The sequence below is a fragment of the Bubalus kerabau genome, chromosome 13 (assembly GCF_029407905.1).
Source record: "Bubalus kerabau isolate K-KA32 ecotype Philippines breed swamp buffalo chromosome 13, PCC_UOA_SB_1v2, whole genome shotgun sequence".
NCBI lineage: Eukaryota > Metazoa > Chordata > Mammalia > Artiodactyla > Bovidae > Bubalus > Bubalus kerabau.
In genome coordinates, this window is record NC_073636.1 from 17,933,361 (window position 1) to 17,955,484 (window position 22,124).

At 36.6% G+C, this 22,124-nt stretch overlaps 1 protein-coding gene across 5 annotated transcripts in view; it reads right to left on the reverse strand.

Moving 5' to 3' along the window:
• Positions 1 to 22,124, reverse strand: part of LOC129625374 (ankyrin repeat domain-containing protein 26-like) — a 69,351-nt gene that overhangs the window by 8,320 nt on the left and 38,907 nt on the right. For 3 of the 5 annotated variants that reach the window (XM_055543610.1, XM_055543612.1, XM_055543609.1), the window contains 12 exons: positions 20,663 to 20,833; positions 18,862 to 18,895; positions 18,444 to 18,579; positions 16,526 to 16,739; positions 15,638 to 15,821; positions 14,902 to 15,039; positions 11,861 to 12,817; positions 10,093 to 10,245; positions 6,685 to 6,755; positions 5,832 to 5,925; positions 4,767 to 4,879; positions 3,088 to 3,217 (listed from right to left, as the gene is read on the reverse strand). In XM_055543610.1, coding sequence (XP_055399585.1) covers positions 3,088 to 3,217; positions 4,767 to 4,879; positions 5,832 to 5,925; positions 6,685 to 6,755; positions 10,093 to 10,245; positions 11,861 to 12,817; positions 14,902 to 15,039; positions 15,638 to 15,821; positions 16,526 to 16,739; positions 18,444 to 18,579; positions 18,862 to 18,895; positions 20,663 to 20,833 — 2,395 coding nt within the window. The remainder of the gene's footprint in view (positions 1 to 3,087; positions 3,218 to 4,766; positions 4,880 to 5,831; positions 5,926 to 6,684; positions 6,756 to 10,092; positions 10,246 to 11,860; positions 12,818 to 14,901; positions 15,040 to 15,637; positions 15,822 to 16,525; positions 16,740 to 18,443; positions 18,580 to 18,861; positions 18,896 to 20,662; positions 20,834 to 22,124) is intronic. The other 2 variants (XM_055543611.1, XM_055543613.1) reach the window with 2 other exon arrangements.

The following is a 22,124-nucleotide window of genomic DNA, read 5'->3' on the forward strand; positions in this document are numbered from 1 at the left end:
ATCTGAATGGATGCAGAGAAAGAAATGAAAACCCAAAGGGCTTCATGACATTGTAAACTGAATCCTGATGGCCATTAAAGAGGCTGCTGGTGACAGCTTCTAGGCAAGAGAAGAAAACAACACTGAAACACAGGGGAAAGGAGACTCTTGCTACAAACCAGCTGAAAGTAACATCAATAAGAGGGATAAGCTATCAAAAAAAAAAGGGGGGGGGACTATTAAATATAAAGGAACCAGGCTCAATTATATTTGGGTTCAATATCTGTTATCTCCTTTACAGCATCTCCACATATCCAGTGGTCACACGATGCTAAAAGAGAGAAACAGCTTCTGGGCTAAGATCAAATCTAGGGTGCTGCCAGGAAAACATGGTCTAAAGGTGAAGCCTGTAGACTGTAAAACCCTTCATTAAGACCCTGGAAAGACTTAAGGTGGTACCGCAAATTCCTTTAAAGATCTTAAGGGCATAAGAATTTTAAAGGCATCATCCTACAAAGCTTCACAAGAAGCCCAAGGTGCAGAGCTTCTCTCAAAAAAGATTTGTGAGGGTAGCCTCTCCAATGACATGAACCCCAATCCAATTCACAGGACACTGAAAGCTTTAAAGAGAACCTTGGCAGCAAAAAAAAAACAGTACTCGGCCTAACAGAGACCAAGACATACAAATGAGAATTGGCCTTTGGGATTTTCTTAGAAGTTCAATAAAGAGGAAGCTAGCTTAAGAAACATGACTCAGCTACAGACAGAGGTCATTTCTTATGAAAAGGACAGCACACAGAGCTCAGAGGGTAGAGCAAAAGAGAAGCACTCCCATGGGCAGGACCAAGTCCTCATCACAGAGCTGGCAGCACCAAACTGGACCTCAGAACTGCTATGGACTACGGGGCCTCCCGTTTCCCGTTTCTGAACGGGAGAGCCTAGTCATTCAGCAGAATAGTGGGGGTGTGGGTGGCAGGTAACTTGTCCCTTTAGTTCTCAAGTCTTAGTACTGACAGGGTTGTGCTCACAGGGTCACACTCTAGAAATCACACCCAGAAACCTCATCCCCATGTGCCATCTGTACCTGATGAAGATGGTAAGACCTCTACTTGAGCCTGGGCCTGACACTGTTAACAACTGAGACTTGTGAGGGAACGGGTAGGGAAAAGGGTATTTTTCATTGGAAGGAATATAAAAAATTGTGGCCAGTGATTAACTGTGCTAGTTTTTAAATGTACCTATTAGTTTTTAAAAATTTATTCTGTAAAAAAGGTAGAATATAGGCCATGTTATAAGTGACTTGCTCCTATTGAACAGAAGATGATGAAAGTGATGCTGTGTGAACTGCAAAGTGAGGTTAGACAAGGCAGCAGAGCTTCTGCCTGGCTCTCAACCTGGGAACCAGGCTCCATGCTGCGAGTAAGCCCAGGCTACAAAGAGAGCCCAGGTGTTAAGGGTACGTGTTTCACTTGTCTGCCTTCACCAAAGTCCAGCCAACCACAGATACCAACTATCAGACATGGGAATGAACACACCTTCATCCGATTCCAGCCCCCAGCCCTCGGGCTGCCCCACCTGAAGCCAAGGGGACAAGAAGCCAGCCGTCCTGGCCACCTTTTCCTAAGTGTAGATTTTGAACAAAACCAATGTTGTTTATTGAAGCCACTAAACTTAAAGCTGATTAGGAAAAAACAGAAAAATGGATTTTTGAAAAAGAGAAAATAAAGAAACATAACTTAAATGCAGGTAGAAACTGGTCTCCTATAAATTGGAATATAATAAAGGGTGAGATTTTTAATGACAATGTTGATGAGAAGAAGCATATAACTAGAAGAAAGGCTTAAGAACTATTCAGGAAGAAGTTTTTTCAGGGTTCCCTTCAATTACAATTTCTTACAAATAGGCAGGTGTGACTCCTTAGAATTTCTGCTCAAGTTTGAAAGCAATGAAGACTAGTAAGCAATGAGACATATAATTTGAACTATAAGAAATAACTAGAAATAGTTTAATTACCAAAATCAGACTTTTGACCTCATCTCAATTTACTGAAATTCTAAAAGAGATGGGTAGCTCTGAGTAGTTACTAATCTAGAACTCAATCTTCATTGTCTTCTCCTCAGAGAGAGAAATAAAACACCACGAGATGCCACTTCATACTTGCTAGGATGGCTATACTCAGAGACAGGTAATCACTAGTGTTGACAGGAATGTATAGAAATGGGAACGTTTTACATATCTTGGATAAAAATATAAAATGATGCAGCCATGCTGGAAAACAGTATGGCAGGTCCTCAAAAGGTTAAACAGAGTTGCTGTGTAATACAGCAATTCTATTCATAACCATATTCCCAAAAGAAATGAAAAAATATGTTCACACCAAAACTTAGACATAAATGTTCACAGCAACATTACTGACATTAGCCAAAAAGTAGAAACAACCCCAAAGGTCCATCAGATGATGAATGGATAAATAAAATGTGGTACATCCATACAATAGAATATTATTGAGTAATAAAAAGCAAGAAAATACTGATACATGTTAGATGTACCTTGAAAATATTATGCTAAATGAAAGCAGGCAGTCACAAAGGATCCCATATTGTGTGATTCCACTGACACGGAATGTCCAGAAAAGGGACATCTACAGAGTCAGGGAGTGGAGTCACGGTTCCCTCAGGCTGGGAAGATCAGGAAGGGAAATCTGGCACAGGGTGATTTCTTTGGAGGGTGATGAAAATGTTCTAACGTGGTAATGCCTGTATAACTCTTTAAATGCCAATAAAGTTACTGAACTGTACAGTTTAAGTAAATGAACTGCATGGTATGTACATTAGATTTCAACAAATATGTCACCAAAAACAATGGATGCTTTGGGGTCACTAATGCTGTGCTGCTCAGCTTCAGATCACCAGCCAGGGTTCAAGACAGAGAGAGTCAAGAGTGTGCCCTTTTTATCTAAAAATGATATAGGGAAAAAGCTGTCTTTTTTACTGGTGTCCAACCTAAAAAATTAATAAACAAATCTGTGTTTCACTGGTCAAAGCATGGAATGATTTATATTTCCCCAAATTAAGTGATTTTGGGGTTCTAAAGCTGATTAAAAATTACCTTATGTTTTAGTTTATTAATTTGAATATCCATTTCAGTTTGACTGGTTTTTAAATCTCCATGGAAACTAAGCTCTCCATTTTCATATTCATTTAACTTCCTTCTTGTCATTTTTAAGAGTTTCTTAAATCTGTAGAAATGTATAGAATGAGTAAGTTCTTTAAGAGCAGATATTTAGTAATTAAACAGATATATGTTCTATCAGATAAAACAAACAAATCTATAAATTATAATCCTTTCTCAATGTTCAAATTTAATATTCCTTGAAAGCATAATAACTAAATTCTAATCTTAGATAAATATTATGAAGAAAAATCTTATCACATTTAAATATACTGTGAGTGATATATGTAATATATGAGTTCTTATAAATAAGTTAATGTCAATTTTTAGCATGCTAGTGTGAAATATTAATTTATTATTAAATATTAGTTATAAACCAGAGATCAGTATTCAAGCTAAAGATGAAGAGATATATGAATGATTTTTGAAAAGACACAGACACATTTGCTCCTACTGACCACAGCCTCTAGAAAAAGAAAAGAAAGTAGATACAAAAAACCAACAAGATTCTCACTCAAAATTGAAAAAAAAAAAAAAAAGAAAAATTTTTGGAGCCTAAGTTAAGTGGGAAATAACCCAGGCTGAGAGTTTTAGAAGAAATGAAATCAGAAGAGAGAGAGAGTGTACCAGTCTCTTCAAGACTGTTTTAAGAGATGTAGAAATCTTGCCCAGCACATTGTTAACAAAATGCAAAGCAATGTAGAGAAAATTAAAAGAGAAAAATATTAATGAGAAGCAGAGAAGAACCCTTTGTATAATCATCCCTTGGCATCCACAGAGGACTGGTTCAAAAATCTCCCAACACTCCGTGGATACAAAATCCATGGATGCCCAAGTCTCCCTAAGCACATCTTCCCTATACTTTGAGTCATCCCTAGATCACTTACATTATCTAATACAATGTAAACGCTTTGTAAATAGCTATAAATACAGTGTAAACACTATGGAAATAGTTGCCAGCTTGAGACCAATCCAAGTTTTGCTTTTTGGAACTTTCTCAAATTTTTTTCCCTGAATTCTTTTGATCTTGGGTTGGCTGAATCTGTAGATGATGAGGGTTAACTGTACTCAGCAAAAAAACAAACAGTTTTTTATCTTACTGATCAAAACATGGTCACTAATTTTATTATTCTTTAAGTTACACATAGATTTTTGTATGTACATTTTATAACTAAAATTTTGGGGCAAAAAGAAAATATAAGCTAAATCAAGATATTTTTTAATGTTGTTCAACAATAACACAGGTAAGTTTTTAGATAATAAATTACTTGAATGATGAAGGGAAGGAACACGATTAAAAGAAGGCAGGATTACCAAAAAGAACAAAGATACTTTGCAGAAGTAAAAATTCAGCATAGATGATGAGGAACAGAGTGACATTATTATATGCAGAGGCACGGTTGTTACTGTTTTAGAAATCATTACAGATAAGCATAACACTGCTGTACTCAAAAACATTTCAGATTGTGCTGACATTCCACAGTAAACTTTGAAATAGGATAATGTGTTTAATAATGAAAATACACATAAAAAATGAATTTGTGTCTAAGGTTTTAAATAAAATAAAATTATACTTTAATTAATAGTTGAGATTATCAGAAATATTAAAATCTTACCCAGCAATCTCTTTTTCTAACTCACTGTTTTTCTTCTTTTCTTGGTCCAAGCTATTTTCCAGAGATTGTTTTAATTCAATGTATTTCTTTAATTGTTCCTTTTCATCCTCAGACTTAGAAAAAAAAAATTTAAGAAAATTATTTTTAAACACCTAGAGAGACTTATTCTTTAAAAATATTATTTCTCATGAGTTCACAAGTTAATATGAATTTATAGTAAACAGTTTTTAAACCTGATTGATGCCAATAACAGATTTCAAAATTGATGACTTTTCTTAAAACAACTTAAAATGATTTTTCATTTCATCATTTTTCTGGAATTTAAATTGCCAACATTTTAGAGACTTTTACACATAAAATACTAAATGTTAATGAAAGTTTTTTAAAGACTGCCTATATTTACATTTTACTTTCTAGAGAAGCTCTAAAATAATTTTCATCAATGGTGCAAGATATTCCAGGTTTTGTTAAGTCACACCTTACTAAAATAATCTTTGAAAAATTCCCATGCAACCCCCATCTCTTAAAAAAAAATCCAACAAATGAAAAATACACTCGTTCAAAAAAATGGTTCTATACAGACATAGTATTCATTCTTAATGAAGAGAACAAACTACAATATTTAAAATGATTCATTATCAAAAATCTCACAGAAAGATCTGGATTACAAAAGAAACTCAAAATTCTCAATCAAATAATTACGCAAATTTCTGGACTCAAAGAGATGTTTGTGTACCAATGTTCAAAGCAGCATTATTAACAATAGTCAGAAGGTGGAATTTCATTGACAGATGAATGAACAAACAAAATGTGGTTTATATAAAATATTGCTTTTGGACTGTCACAATTTTTTAAATTAAAATCTTACTATAAAAATCATTAATTTTATGAATTCAGTCGACTTCTTCTATAGAGGAATCACAGTACTAGTAGCAAGCAGTATCAATAAAAATACAATAAGCTAATCAATGAGACTTTTCACATTGTCCAAAATATTCTTATATATTACTAGTAAAAAAATTAAAATCCTTTCTCAGTATGACAGAAATCAAGAGGTTGACTTACCGATCTTGTACTTAACAGGTTTTTCTGAAGCTGTTCAATTTTGCCCGCTTGCTTTTTGACTGTAGTTTGTAACTCGGCATTTTCAATTTCAAGCCTAAAATGCAGATTTTAAAATAATTATTCTCACACATAGGTTTTTTTTTTAAAGATTTTTTTTTTGGACGTAGACCATTTTTAAAGTCTTTACTGAATTGACTTCAATATTGCTTCTGTTTTATGTTTTGGTTTTTTGGCTGTGAGGCACGTGGGGTCCTAGCTCCCCAACCAGGGATCAAACCCACACCCTCTGCCTTGGAAGGCATAGTTTTAACCCTTGGACTGTCACGGCATTCCTTCACACATAGATTTTTAAAATATCACACTGTTTTTGAACAAACATCTGCAGGTTCAATTACATAGGTTCTTAGAATTTTGAAAAGTAGATGATTTGGCCACTGTACTGTTTTTCTATTTGTGACTAATCGCCTTCCCTGGTGGCTCAGATGGTAAAGAATGTGCTGGCAACGCAGGAGACCCAGGTTCAATCCCTGAGTCAGGAAGATCCCCTGGAGAAGGGAATGGCAACCTACTCCAGGTTTCTTGCCTGGAGAATTCCATGGACAAAGGAGCCTGGAAGGCTAGAATCCATGGGGTTGCGAAGAGTCAGACATGACTGAGTGATTAAACTTTCACTTTTCACTTGTGGATAATGTGCAAAATATGGAAATAATGGGGGGAAATTATGCATCTCAAAACAGCTCAAAGCTGAAATGTTACACAGCTTCACAATGTGTTTATTATCACTACTGATCTATTCTCATATTATACTGTTTATCTGCTTTATACTTATTTTCTACGCTGCTTTAAATCGTACTTTTGGACATGATCCTGTGTTTTCTCAGCACATCTCACAGCCTCTGTAAGTTGATCCTGTGCTTCTTGCAACTAAAAAAAAAAAGAAAAAACAACTGTTTTAACTACTAATAACCTAGTAAATCCGCCATCATTGGTTTTTGTCTCTTTTGTCTGCATATTGTTAACAGCTGCTTTCCTGCCATACAGCAGAGATGAGTTGTTACAACAGACACCTTACAGTCCACAAAGTGGAAATATTTCCTGACTGCCCTCTGCAGGTTACTGACCTCTCCTCTAGCAGTCAAACATCATCCATGCTTTAAATCAGATTTTCTCAAACACACAAATTTATAAACTACTCAAATAGGGAAAGACAGAAAACTACCTTATGGTAAACAAATTTTTTTTTTTTTATCCAGGCTCCACATCGGCCATCACTTTAAATATCCACATATGTAAATGACCACAGATCTTCCAGTAGTTACGAAAGCTAACACTGTTGTTGGTGACAACCGGATGCTTCAGGAACTAGTGTGAGAGGCAGTAGATACACAGGAGCCAGAATGTGTGGACCTGTGTCACAGTTCCATCAGTTCTGAGCTGCGTGTCCTGGAGCAAATCACTTAACCTTTCTGCATCTCAGTTTCCCCATCCATAAAATGGAGATAATGGTAGCATCAACCTCAGTGGGATGTTTGGAAGATTATATTGTGGAGTTTACATAACGTACTTTAGAGAAGGAAATGGCTCCAGTATTGCCAGAAGGAAACCTGCTCCAGTATTCTTGCCTGGAAGATCCCATGGACAGAGGAGCCTGGTGTGCTACCGTTCATGAGGTCACAAAGAATTGGACACAACTAACCACATACAAAAACTATTTAGAAGAGGAAGTGGCATAGAATAAGAACTGTTTGTAATTGGCATTATTACAGTATTTTATCTGCAAAATACTGTCACTGTATTTTATCTGCAAAACAATTTGATATATCAGGCAGATGTCATGCCAACAGAAGTCATCTTCAACACAAGTCACACTGAAATCACTCTCCATACCATTGCAAGTGGCAGTAAGGGGGAGCATGAGGCCCAGAACATATGCATCCAGTACTTCAAAAATGTTCACTGACTCCACTAACCAACTAGCAGTGTTCTCCACTTATAAGAATTTGTAACTTACTTCCTCTCTATACTACTCAGTGGACAATGACCACGGGTTAATACGCAAATAGCACCTCCTGGATGGAGTGGTACAGAACTTACATGACCATCAGAGGAAGGGTGAAGTCACTGCCATGGAAATATTACCCTACTGCTAAATCAAAGTTCTGAATCAATTCATTCCCAACTGTTATGTCTAGCAACTGTTAATGTCTAGCAAGTACTCAGATGAGAAAATTAAGGTTACAAGCTATGGATATCAGAGAAGCCAACTCCAGAACCTCACAGTTAGTGAAAGGCTAGAAATCCGTAAATCCCATTTCTGGCTGCATAATTAAGGAAGGAAAATTTACATTTTTCTTCCAGAGTCAGGGAAAAAAATGAGCATTTAACTGAACAATTCTATTCTATTAGATTAATAGAATTTAGTTTCTTTTTTTTTTAATTTTATTTTATTTTTAAACTTTACATAATAGTATTAGTTTTGCCAAATATCAAAATGAATCCGCCACAGGTATACATGTGTTCCCCACAAGAGGAAATTATTGGTATGGTAAAAAGTACTTAGTTGTGTCCTAACTGGCCTGGAAACTCCCATGGACGGAGGAGCCTGGTAGGCTGCAGTCCATGGGGTCGCGAAGAGTCGGACATGACTGAGCAACTTCACTTTCACTTTTCACTTTCATGCATTGGAGAAGGAAATGGTAACCCACTCCAGTGTTCTTGCCTGGAGAATCCCAGGGACGGGGGAGCCTGGTGGGCTGCCGTCTATGGGGTCGCACAGAGTCGGACACGACTGAAGCGACTTAGCAGCAACAACTGTTAAGCTGAAATATTTTCCATTTATGAAGACAAGTATTGTGCATATCAATAAATATTCCCTATTAAACCAATGTATACTTAGACAAGATTCTCCCTCATGAAAAAAAGGACAACAATGTAAAATTAAGGGCTAAAATATTCTTCACAGACTAGATGAGAAAGGCTGAAGAGAAAAGGCTCAATGAGAACTGGACAGTCAGGAAAGCTCCATGGATGAGAAGAGACTGGGAACCAGGTCTGAATAAATGGAGGACTACCCAAGAGAAAACAAAACTGTGAACACCGAAAGGACAGTCTGAGCAAAGGCCAAGAAAAGGTGAAATCAGCCAATTAACTCTGAGGATAAAATCCAACCACAGGAAAACAAAAGCATGTCCACACAGAAACTTGTAAATCAGTGTTCACAGCAGCATTATTAATAGCCTCAGAGTGGAAACAACCCAAAGCTTCATCAACTGGTGAATGGACAAATGGCTTAGCCACATATTGTTTACTGTTTGACAATTAACAGAAATAGAAGAACTGATAACGTGCTATAACATGGATGAAGCTCAAAAACATGACATCAGATGAGAAAAGCTCATCACAAAGGAGCACACACTGTGTGATTCCATTTAATGAAATACCGAGACAGATACTACACTGGTGTTTGCCTGGGGCTGAGGGAGATGGGGGGCCACGAGTGGTGGCTAAGGGATGCAGGGTTTCCTTTTTGGGGTGATGGAAAGGCTCTAAAATTGGTCACAGGTGACACCTTTCTACACTAAGAGATAGTGAACTACACATTTTCAGTGGGTGAATTATATGATAATATAATGGACATTTTCAGTGGGTGAATTATATGATACATGAATTATATTTCAATAGCTTTTTTAAAAAATCCAATGGCAGGATCTAAATAATCTTCTTCATTCTCTATTTGGATGTACGTACTATACACCATCCGAGTACCTCCAGGCTTTTATAATACATCTAAAATGAAAGGAAGGCAATGCCTAACTTCAGCTAGTTTGTATAATACCCTTTCCACACAAGTTATTCTGAAATCCATGAAATAAATATATATATAACTCTACAGTCATTGACATAAGTGAAGATGAGAAATGATAATTTCCTGAAACATTCCATTAAACATCCTCTGATTTTATCTGGCTTGCCTTATCATGGCAATACAGCTATCACACAAAAAAAGTATTGTTTCAAAGAAACAGTCTCTCAACTTCTGTGAAGAATGCTGCACAATTCTTAACTTTCCTAAGGGTAAATAATATAAGAAAAAATATATAATGCAAATGGCAGAATGAAAGTCAAGTTTTATTACAAAGATAATAAAACTGTAGTAAATCACTTGCAATGAAAATAGAAAAGAAAGCTGTCCATGAAGGCGAGTGTCCTAAAACACATTATCCTACATATAAACAGTCAACACATTCAATTTCATACATACCTGACTTGTGAGTTGACCTAATTTCTTCTTTAAATCCTGTGCCTCAACTTCTAAGTTGGCACGATAACGTGACAAGACCTCCAGTGACGCCTCTGACATAGACTGCTTTTTCAGGGTATCAGCCAGTTCTTGCTGAAGTTGTCTCACACCTGCCTAATAAGATGCTCTGTCACTGAGTTTATCAAATCACTTTACTATTACATTATGTTAATAATAGATAACTCCAACATATGGACTTTGAAAATTATCACCACAGATAGCAACTCACCTTCTTTTTCTTCCTCACTGAGTTTGGTTACAGACACAGAAGGCGCCACCCTCCAGCCTTCCTGATATTAAGTTACTCAAAGGATGCGGCCCCACTGTCCATGCCCTGCCCCTCCCAATAAATCTGCAGAGCTTCACCACCTCATGTCCAGAAAGAAACAAGTGTGTAGGTGGGAAAAGTGATGGAAAATTCCACACTGTGGAAATATTTTCCTTTCCTTTTTTATTAGAAGCTTTGATTAACTCAGAGATCTTCACATATTCCAACCAGTGCTCAGATCTTTCCAATAGATTCCTACCTCAGCAGAAAAATGGGGCCATTCCCTTGTTGCTTATCTCTTTTATATCTAGTAGGGTGTCTATGTTAATCCCAAACTCCTAATTTATCCCTCCTCCCTACATTTGCCCTTGGCTAACCGTAAGGACCTACTGGAGAGCACACGGAACTCTATTCAATATTCTATAGTCACCTACCTGGGAAAAGGAATAGAAAAAGAATGGATATGTGTATAACTGAATCAATTTCCTGTACATCTGAAACTAACAAAAAATTGTAAATCAACCATATTCCAATATAAAAGAAAAATGAAATTTAAAAAGTAAGGTTGCTCCCATGGCCTTCAAGGAGCCTCAATATCCTAGCCTCCACCTGCCTCCAGACCATAGCCCCTACAACCCTCTCCCTGACTCACTCCATTCCTGCTGCTCATGAATCCTGCCACCCTTCATTTTTAGTGGACAAATTTGTATTCACATGATACTAATTGATCCTTAAAATGAGAATTACGAGCAAATTGTTTGTAAAAATGCTCTAAGTAAATAACACCAATAGCAGTGGGAAGATTAAATCAGGAACAGTTTGGCTAAAGCTCACCACTTGAGTCCCAAATTATGATTCAATGACAAATAGACACCTTTAAAGAGTTGAGAGGCCATAAGAAAAAATGATTCAAGGCTGAAATTTTCCCAAATTAATTCAAATTGATATAAATAAAATTAAAATTATACCAACAAATATGACAAAATGGTATGACAAGCTACTGAAGCCAAAGTACAATATATAAAATATAGCATCTGGGAAACCTGGAATTGACTGTCAAGGTAATCCATGTAACTGAAACTTAATTTTGAAATATTCATTTTAGGTTTGAGCATTTCATTTATCTGCTTCATCATGATACTGAAATGTGGTAACATAAAGATTAAAATTATTATCCTAATAGTAAAAGAGTAAATTACTAACACTATCTATATTAATAATTTAGAACTGAATCTCTTAACATTTCATAAGCAATACGATGTCTCTACTCAAAGTAAAGCATCTCTTGGGTCTAATTTTTATTTGCTGGATACAAGGTACGCTTTTAGGCTGGTTTAGAGACCATAGATTCACAGCCTGCATATTTTTTATATTCAACTAGATTCAACATTTAACCAGAATCAAGAATCACTTTGAACTTTCTTTCAGGAAGTCTGAGAATTTATTCTTCTAGATACTCACTTCTCTTTCTGCTTTCTCATTTTCATACTGACACATTCTCTCTTTTAAATGATTACGTTCCTTGACTAACTCCTTGTTTCGTTCCTCCAGCATCACACCTTGTTTCTCACGTTCGGCCTGAAGTTTTCTCACGATCTGCTGAAATTGGTCTTGGATGCTGATGACCGTCTTCTCTCTGCTGTCGGCTCTGTTTTGTGCATCGTCCAGTTGCTGTCGGAGCAGCATGTTTTCACTCTGGAGCTGAGATAATCTCTCCTCTAAGGATTCCTGCTTTCCAATATATTTATTGACTTTGCCTTGTTCGTTCTGATACATGTGTTCAATTTCCTGCTTTTGACACTCGGTTTGGCTTAGGTCTCTCTGGACACGTTCTAACATCAAAATCTTTTCTCTGAGAGAATCTCTAGTGTGATGCAGCTTAATTTCTAGGTTATTGAACTTACTTTCCGCTCTAGAAAGCTGCTGGGAAAGCATCTCGTTGTTATCTTTTAGATTAGCCGCATCGGACTTCATTTTCTCCTGCAAGTGTAACCACTCGTCTCTTGCTCTCTGGAAGGCAAGTTCCAGGTCTCTTTTTGATGTCTGACATTGATCATGATCGTGTGAGGCAGCAGCCAGTCTAGAACGGTAGGATTCCACTTCCGTCTCCAGTCTTTGTTTGCTTTCTTTTTCGTTCTCCAGCTTAGAGTTTAGCATTGTATTCTCAGCTGTCAGAGCATTAAGCTGGCCTGTATAGTGGGATGTAGTCTTTGTTAACGTTTCCTCATTCAGTTTTATTGCCTTTTGAAGATCATCATTCTTTCCTTTTACAATTTCAATGTCCTCAAAATATTTCTTTTCCTTTTCCTGGTTCTGAATTTTCACTGCATCTATCTCCAGTCTTAGCATGGCAATTTCCTCCTGCAGCATGTGGTTTTTGTGCAACAGATCTTTTGCTTCTTCACAACTATCAGAAACCTAAGTGAAACAAAGAAGACTTTTAGCTAGTACTCAATAAAGTCACATTTCATGATTTCCTCTGAAATGAAACACTAACCTGTATGTTTATACAATGAAAAGACTGCACCAAGTGCATCTCCAAATGGAAAAAATAAGGTTCGATTCAAATCTCAGACTTTATACAAGCAGAAATACCCCAAAGTTCAAAAATTTAATTGAAGACAACGAATCTGTGAAAGTAAAAAAAGAAACCCCAAGAGACTTTTCAAGAAGCTCAGAACTGGAAAGGCTTTTCTTTGAATGACAACGAACTTGGGAAGGCTTAAACAAAAGATGTATAGATCTGACTACACTTAAAAATTGCATCTGATGTGGTATATTTATACAATGGAATACTACTACACCATAAAAAAGAATGAAATGCTATTTGTAGCAACAGGGATGTTGGGCCTAGACATTATCACACTCAGTGAAGTAAGTCAGACAAAGACAAGTATTATATCATACTGCTTACAGGTGGAATCTAAAAATGAACTTACTTACAAAACAGAAAGTGCTTCACAGACATAGAAAACAAACTTACAGTCACCATAGGCGAAAGGGAGGTATGGGAAGGAAGAAATTAGGATGTTGGGATTAACATATACACACTGCTGCTGCTGCTAAGTCGCTTCAGTCGTGTCTGACTCTGTGCAACCCCGTAGACGGCAGCCCACCAGGCTCCCCCGTCCCTGGGATTCTCCAGGCAAGAACACTGGAGTGGGTTGCCATTTCCTTCTCCAATGCATGCAAGAGAAAAGGGAAAGTGAAGTCGCTCAGTCATGTCCAACTCTAGCGACCCCATGGACTGCAGCCTACCAGACTCTTCCGTTCATGGGATTTTCCAGGCAAAAGTACTGGAGTGGGGTGCCATTGCCTTCTCCAAAGCACTTCTACAAACATCAATTAACTCATTAGCTATAATTCTGGAAAGGAAGAAGTTAAAAATATAAATAAGCTGCAGGCTTTTCGCCAGGTCTTCTGACTCTAAAAGTCCTCTTACATCAAACCACAGTTATTTCTCTAGTACAAACATACAAAGTAAGCCTCTTATTTCACTCATGGTACACACACTAATGGTAAATAAGGTAAAATGTAGAGAGCTCTTCTTAGAAAATCATGAGTTATTTGCTACAGCAGTAACTTTCATTATCTCTTCATAATGTTTAAAACAGTAAGATGGGGGAAATACAATGAAAAACACAGTAATCATCACTAATATATATTATGGCATATCTGTCACTGTTTTCAAAAGTTCCCTGTACTGAAACAGGGCACTCACAGAGCAGAGTGCTCATTTTCTCACAAGCAGAAGAATGACATCCAAAATGTGGTCTCTGAACTGCCTAGAGTTTCCTCCTTACCATCAGGGAAGTGATAAACTAACCTAGTGATCTTTCGAGGAAATGACATCACTACCAACAACCAGAATATCTATTGTCAGTAGCAAAGGTTTGTTTTCTTTAGAGGGGGAGGGGGGACTTTTATAAGTGTTCTAAAGAAACAACTTTTCAAGGTGTTCAAAAGTGTTTTAACAACTGATGGCACAGTTTTTAGAAATTGAAAACCTGTAAATGATGTGAAAATGTCATTGACAGGGCATTGGTTAAAGAAATGACAGTGGACCTAAGAACAGACTCTGATTTAGACACTGAAGGTATGATGGGCATAGAGTGACCGACACGTTCACTCCAAAGCAGAGGGACTTGGTCGGGTAGCGCAGTCGATGGGGAGCACACACGGTCTTCCTTGCCTAAACCACAATCAGGGTGCTGGCTCTTCCAGGATAGTTGAAAAAACTTTGAGATCAATTCCTATGGAAAATATTACAGGCCTCTCCTTGGATGAGGCCATCGTGTGTCACTACCTATCTGCAGCAGACAAACGGATTTGAATTACAAATGTTACTTTATCCAACAGATGGAAAATGTTTCCCTCCTCAAAGCATAGATACATAGGCTTTCAAAATCCTCTACACTTTCTATGATGTATAGTGTTGGTTTTTAAAATATATACATACACAGAGACATATACACATATTTGAAAATGACTACAGAAAATACCTCAGAGTTCATTTCCTTATTAGCCATTTCTATCTCCTTTTGTTTGGCAAGGTGATTGGCCAGAATTCCATCCTGTAAGATTCTGGCATTCCGTTCTCGAGAAAGCTGCTTCTGAGTGTCATTTCGCTCTTCTATAACCTGGAGAGACATTATATGACGTTTTGGGCCCATACCATTAAAAAAAAAAGTTAAAAGCTTAGGAGAAGAATTTAAAATGAAAAAAACTGTTTAAAGGAAGTAGCCTTTTTAAGCACAAGGATCTTTATTTCCACATGAATAACTCAGATCTTAATTTAAATGCCTGCTAAATTTATCACAGAGCAAAAACATAGGCAGACATAGTATTGTGAAGGAAAATTTCTTTACAAAGCACTTCACTAGTTTCTTCACAGTGTCAACGCAAGTTAGCCTGTATTTTAACATAAAAAAGCCAAAATTAATACATGGATTGGAATTAAGAATACTACTTTGCCTAAGGTATCAAAAATGCCAATCATTATGTTAATGATAAGCTTGATTTATGTCCATTCCTCCACTGAGAAAACATACACAGAGCATCTATTAGAAGCCAAGAATGGCAAGAAATTAATCATTTAAGCTCTAAATGTCACAGTTCATACTTAAGACAACAATTTTGTTCTAAACCTAAAAATACATATTAAATTAAAGGGATACTATAAATAATATTGACGAAAGAGTGTCAGAAATTTGAAAATTTCACCAAAGATTGCTCTACCTGATTCAGATCATTTCTCACAGTCTTCAGTTCCATTTCTAGTGCTCTGAGAGTGAGTTCAAGTTGCTGTTTCATTTCCACTTCTTTACTATATTGGTCTTCTTTTCTTCTTAACTGCTCCCTAATTTTTTCATACAACATATCGGCATTTCTTCTCTGCTCTTCTTCTTGCTTTAAGGTGAATCTGCAAAATTTACACAGCCCTTCTTAGAAAATCATGAGATTAGTCACTGCTACGATAACTTTCATTCCCTCTACATAATGTTTAAAATAGTAAAATGGGGGAAAATATAATGAAAAACACTTAATAATTCTCACAGTTGTCATGCAGAGGGTTAAGAATAAAACTGCACACATTTTTTTTTCTGTCTTGAGAAAAATGACTATTGTATACATCTGTGGTGGGAATGTAAAGAAATATAAACTTCTTAAAGAATAGTTTAGAAATATAGATCAAAGACCTTTTTTAAGTTCTCATACTTTGACCAAATAATACGATATTATTAAAGAAAATGTATTCAAAATAATTAGAAAGGTAGAAATGAATTTATAGAAAAAACATTTCTTGTAGTATTAAATATAATACAGAAAAGTGAAAAACAACCGAAAGTCAATTTGCTAAATAATTAATAAGGTTTCCATTATAGCGGACTTCTGTATGGTCATGAAAATGATGATTTGGAAAAACATACATTAAGTTATTAGAAGCATTCACTGTTAAGAACTTGCTATATTATTTCTAAGAATTTCACACTCCACAATACTAGTGACACTTTCTCCCCTGTAAAACCCTAGAGGATAAGTTAGTCCTTAGAACATGTCTACGTCTCTGCAGTATTAAAGGAAACAAAAGTTCAAATATTTCTTTAAAAGCGAGATGTATAGTACCTCAAGCTGCCAAGCTCACGTTCCCACTCCACTTTCTGATGCTCTAACTGTGATTTCACTTCTTTTGTTTCTGACAGCTCTTTCTGTAGCCCACGAACCTTACTTTCCATTTTTTTAATCTTTCCTCTAAGCAGTTCACAGTGGCTTTTTTTAAGTTCTACTAATCTTTCATACGAAAGAATCGTATCCCGGATTTTCAATAAGCTAACAGAATCTGCATGATGAAGAAAACAAAGATAAAAACAAAAAAAAAATTTATGTGAGTAATTTTTGAGTATAAAGGACTGTATTTTTCACGTTCACGCATCCACGCACTGAACAAATATTAAGTGTCTATAATGTGGAAGACATTATTCTAAGCTCTGCAGATGAAACAGACTCCCCTGGCTCTTGTTTAGCTTGAAGTCTAATAGAAGAGAAAGATAAATAAAATAATTATGAACTCAGAAGGATACTCTAAGAAAAGAGAGTTCTATGATCACATAACAGAACTTGACACAGACTAGGTCCAGGAAAGATTTCCCTGGGGAATACATGTCACACTGAGAAATGAAGGATGAGCAGGAAGTAGTAAGTAGAGTAGGAGGAACAACCTTGTGGACAGTCTCCAGCTGCCATATGTTTTTAACCAAGACAGAGTGAATAGCTACTGATTTACCTTCCTGAGTGCAGTGCGCAAAAACAGCGCTGACAAAATACATTAAACAATGATTTTATGACAAAGGACTTCAGGGAGTGAAGGACAATGATCCCGGAAACACACCAGGTTAGCCTAAGGAACGCCCCAGCTCACTGCCTGGAAAGAATTTCCAGGCCCCTACACGGGGAGAAGGAATGGAAGATGAGTCATCCAGACTCCCTGACAGGAGGTGATGAAGCCAACAGTCTGGTGAAACCACAGTGGGCAGAGATCACAGATCAGAACCACGGAGAGGAGAGAGTGGGACAGGGAGAAAAAGGACCCTGGAGATCTGAGGAGGAGCCCCTCGGGTATTCAGCAGAGGAATGAACAGCGCCCATCTGGGAGAAACCACCTGAGACCAGGGAGAAACCATCTGAAAAGACTATTGGAACCTGTAACTGGTGCTCACTCAGACCCAGGAGTTCTATCTATTCTCATGAGCCAGGCCGGAAAAACTTCTCCTTACAGTAGAATGAACAGGATAGTCAGTAAGGTCTTGCCTCCAAGGCAGGAAATAATCAGCCCTAGCCCCAGGGCCCCTCTGGATGCACCTAACAAATCATGAGAAGCAAGAGCACAGAAGGATCTCTGGAAAACTCTCAATATTTGGAAACTAAATGACACGGATCTAAATAACCCTTGGATCAAAAAGGTAATGAAAAGAAGAATTACAAAGTATTTTAAACTGAAGGAAAATGAAAACGTAAGACCAGCAGGCATTTTAGGAAATTGACACGCTGATGCTAAAATTCATGTGGAAAGAAGGGTAAAAAATAAAACAAGATGAAGCTAGACAATTGTGGCCTTTAACCATGAAGCAAAGAGAAGCAACGGTTGGGCTTTAAGCAAAGGGGTAAAAGGATGAGATCTGAATTTTTAAAAATAGATAATAATTGTAGTTGCTGTGTGGACTGAGGTTTCGGGAGGTAGAATGGCAGGGAAAGAAGTTCTGAGATTATTTCAGTTATTCCAGGAGGAAAGTGATGCTAACCTGACCTTGGGTGAAGGCACAGGAAAGAAGAGTCAACAGAAGGTACAGTGAGTGAGAATGATCATAGGCCTGTGGCACAGAGTATCCACTCACGTTCATGTTCTTTCAATACAGAACCTACTTCTGAGATGCACAGCACTGTAACACATCCCTGGCTCTAAAGCAGAACTAGACAAGGTGTACACAGATTACTACTACACCACACACAAACAGGCATTGTATTTATATTTACACTGCAGTCCTACCTTTACACCCTGTGTCAAGTTGTTCAATTAGCAACATGGAATTCTTATAGTAAAGCAACTCGCCATCCTCGGAAGCTGTTTCAGATGACTGGGTTAAGTCATCAAGGTCATCCACAGAATTAATTTGTTCTTTGACCTACACATAAATAATACTATTTCATAATGTCCTTAAAATATTTATAGAACATACTAATTGTACAAAGGTGATAAATATCTCATCATTAAAGCAAAAACAGACACTTTTTAAAAGGACAGACTTTTTTTATCAAAAGGATAACCTTATCAATAGTGTTTCTAAATTAAGTTGTCCAAGTATATGTCTCTACAACAAAGGAAGATTTTATATTTTGCTACTATTTCTTTTACAAAGTATTTTTTACTAGGAAAATATTTTTTATAGTTAACTTTTTGACTATACCTTGTTATTTTCATTAGATGTTTTCTTTGCAGGCCTAAAAAAACAAATGATTCTTTTCAGGCTAATATTAAATACTTAAAAATACAAATACCTAAACTTTGTTTTTTATATAAAATCTTTGCATTTGCATTGGTAAGTAATTTTTTAAAAAAGCATTAAAACAATAAAAAAAGAGTAACATTAAAGGACAAACAAACTACATTTATAATACTAATAAAGCATTTAACTTAGATCAAAGAAAAGGAAAAACATAACATTACTTGCATTATGTGAAGAGAACCAGTATACCAGGATTTCTTGCAGTTGTTATTTTCAGTAAGAACTATGTTTAACAGCAATAAAACCTACCTGGGAAGTATTCCTTAAGTCCTTATAAGAAAGAAACCCATTTTTAATAACCATGATATTAGCCTTCTGAGGACTTCCTATGCAACTGCTATGCATTATTATAAGCACTTTATATGTCTTAACGGCATTTTAATCCTCACAAACATTCTGGGAGGTAGGTAATACATTAGGTCCTCTACATAGGAAGAAACGGAGCACAGAAAGGCTGAGTAAGTTGCCCAAGCCCACACAGCAGGTCACCAACAGACCCAGAGTTCAAACTCAGGAAATCTGGCTTCAACACTGCGGTTTGAAAATATGCTGAGAAAGTAATATTTAAATAAGTCTTCTTAAGTAATACGATAGCAAATGAATCTATATTATTATTCCATGTCCAGTTATAACTATAAATAATAATTTCTGAATCTTAACATGTTTCTCAAAAAATAAAAAGACTTTAGAGGTAGGCAATACTGGAAATCTTTCACTAAACACTTGCTTTTGTAAAGAAATTGATCAGTAGGCATTCATTCAACCATTCTGCTGTTCATTCATGTATCTGATATACACTTATTGAGCACACAGTACATGTTAATAACACTCTTACTATGGGAAGCATAGTTTTTCTAATTTAGAACTTTATAAACCAAAATTAATAATTTGTGAAAGATTGTTAGTAGTTTTTTTCTGTTGAATATAAACAAAAATTTTCCCTTTTCCTTAGAATCTATAAACAACTATGACGTTGATATGATGTAATGTTTCAGAGCACCTTACAAAATCATAGCTACTCACGATGTTACTATCAACTAGAATCATCAAGGAATGATCAAATCCTATTCAGTATAGCCTAAGTGTTTGTAAGTTCATGATTATATAATTTTTAAAAATCTACGTAGGATAGAATTAACTGAACTAATCATCCACACATGCAATTACATAGGAATATTACACTTCAGAACCAACAAACAAGCCCTTACCATAAAACTATATATAACAGAAGTATTATGTACAATTAGTTTACTGTAATATTTTAAAGATAATGTCATACAATCAATAAGCTTTCTAATATTGGAAATGCAAACAAGATTAAACTCAATAAACACATCCTCTGCTGGCTCATTTCTAACAGCATACATACTCTAAAAGCTCCCATCTTAACATAAAACAAGAAACTCCTTTGAACTCCACATTTCTCTTCAGTTACCATCTAGTTCTCTATGGCCTGTCCCAGCAAATATTCCCTACAGGGCTGTTTACATGTATTCACTGCAGTCCAGCTTTCAAGGAGACTATTCACTGAAACGATTTCTGGCCAAAGGCACTGGTCCTCACTTTAATCTTTCAGCAGTGTTTGTCCACTATAGTTGAGGAATCTCTTGTCTTGGCCTGTACACTATACTACGCTGCTCCATTTCCAGAAGTATTCAGTGCTTATTTCTTCCTCTAGAAATAAAGAATTTGTAGATATTACCTGTCATCATCCTGATCCACTTCACTTAAAATGCCGTCATCATTCACGTGAAGCAGACCACCAGTCAGTGAACTGGTCTTTTCCAATATTGGGGCAGTCACACGTTCTTCTGGTGTCCATTTGCTATTGACCTTTCTCTTTACTTCCTTCCTAGGCACGTCAGGATCGCTACTTTAAAAAATCCACAAAAAAGCCAATGTTTTCTAATAATTCAACTGATAAAGAATAAAAAAGCAATTCTTGTAAAATTCCTACTCTTACCCATCTTAAATCATTGATTAATTCACAAAATAGTTATTAAGTACCAACCATATGCAAGAAAACACAAATTCTTGCCTCAAAGACAGATATACAATTATGATATGATGTGATATGTAAGGGTTGATATATGAAAGTTATCAGTGAAATAAGGAAGGCTTTACAGAAGAAGTGAAGAGAGAAGGTTACAAAGAAGAAAAAAAGGAGAAAATCATTCTACTTGGAGATCAGAATACGGAGCACAACGATCAGGCACGTGGCATCTAGGCTGTTTCCTAGGAACCTGGAAGGAAAATTACGAAACACATGAAAGAAAGCAGAGAGGTGCATCTTTGGAAAGACATTGGGAAGAACCTCAAGGGCTACACTGGAAACCTAGAGTTCACTGCCTAAACACAATGACTTACCCATGGGAGTCATAATTAGATTTACGATATTTTCTGTTTTGCTTTTAAATACAATAATGCTTAATTTAGGGATTTCCCTGATGGTCCAGTACTTAGGATTCTGCCTGCCAATGAGGGGGCACTGGTTTGATCCCTGATCCGGGAAGATCCCACATGCCACGGGGCAACTAAACCCGTGCTGCACAACTCCTGAAGCCAGCACCCTAGAGCCCACGCTCAGCAACAAGAGAAGCCACCACACTGAGAAGCCCAAGCACTGCAGCTGCAAAGAACCAGCGCAGCCAAAAAGAAAAAAAAAAAAACCTCAAAAAAAAAAGTAACGCTTAATTTGGGCAACTTTTTAAAAGACATGTGGCACATATACCATGAAAGAAAAAATCAAGGAAATATTTAGTGGTGGGGGTGGGGGTGGCGAGGCAGTTTACTTTTAAACCACCCACATGATGGGGTGATTTCAGCATTATGGCTGAAAGACCAGTACCTCATCAGTTCCCCCGCCACCAACAACAATTTGGCTTCTAACCATGGACATACTCAAAGTGATATGAGAAAAAAAACCTGCCAACCAAGAATACTCTATCCAGAAGTTATGCTTCAGAAATGAAGGAGAAATAAAAACTTTCCCAGAAAAACAAGAGCTGAAGGAGCTCCTCACCACTAGACCTGTCTCATAAGAAATGCTGAAAGAAGTCCTCAAACTGAAATGAAAAGATGTTAAGTAGTGACATAAAATATATTTAAATATTTAAATAAATATACCACACACTGGTAAAGGCAAGTAGGCAGTCAAATTCAGA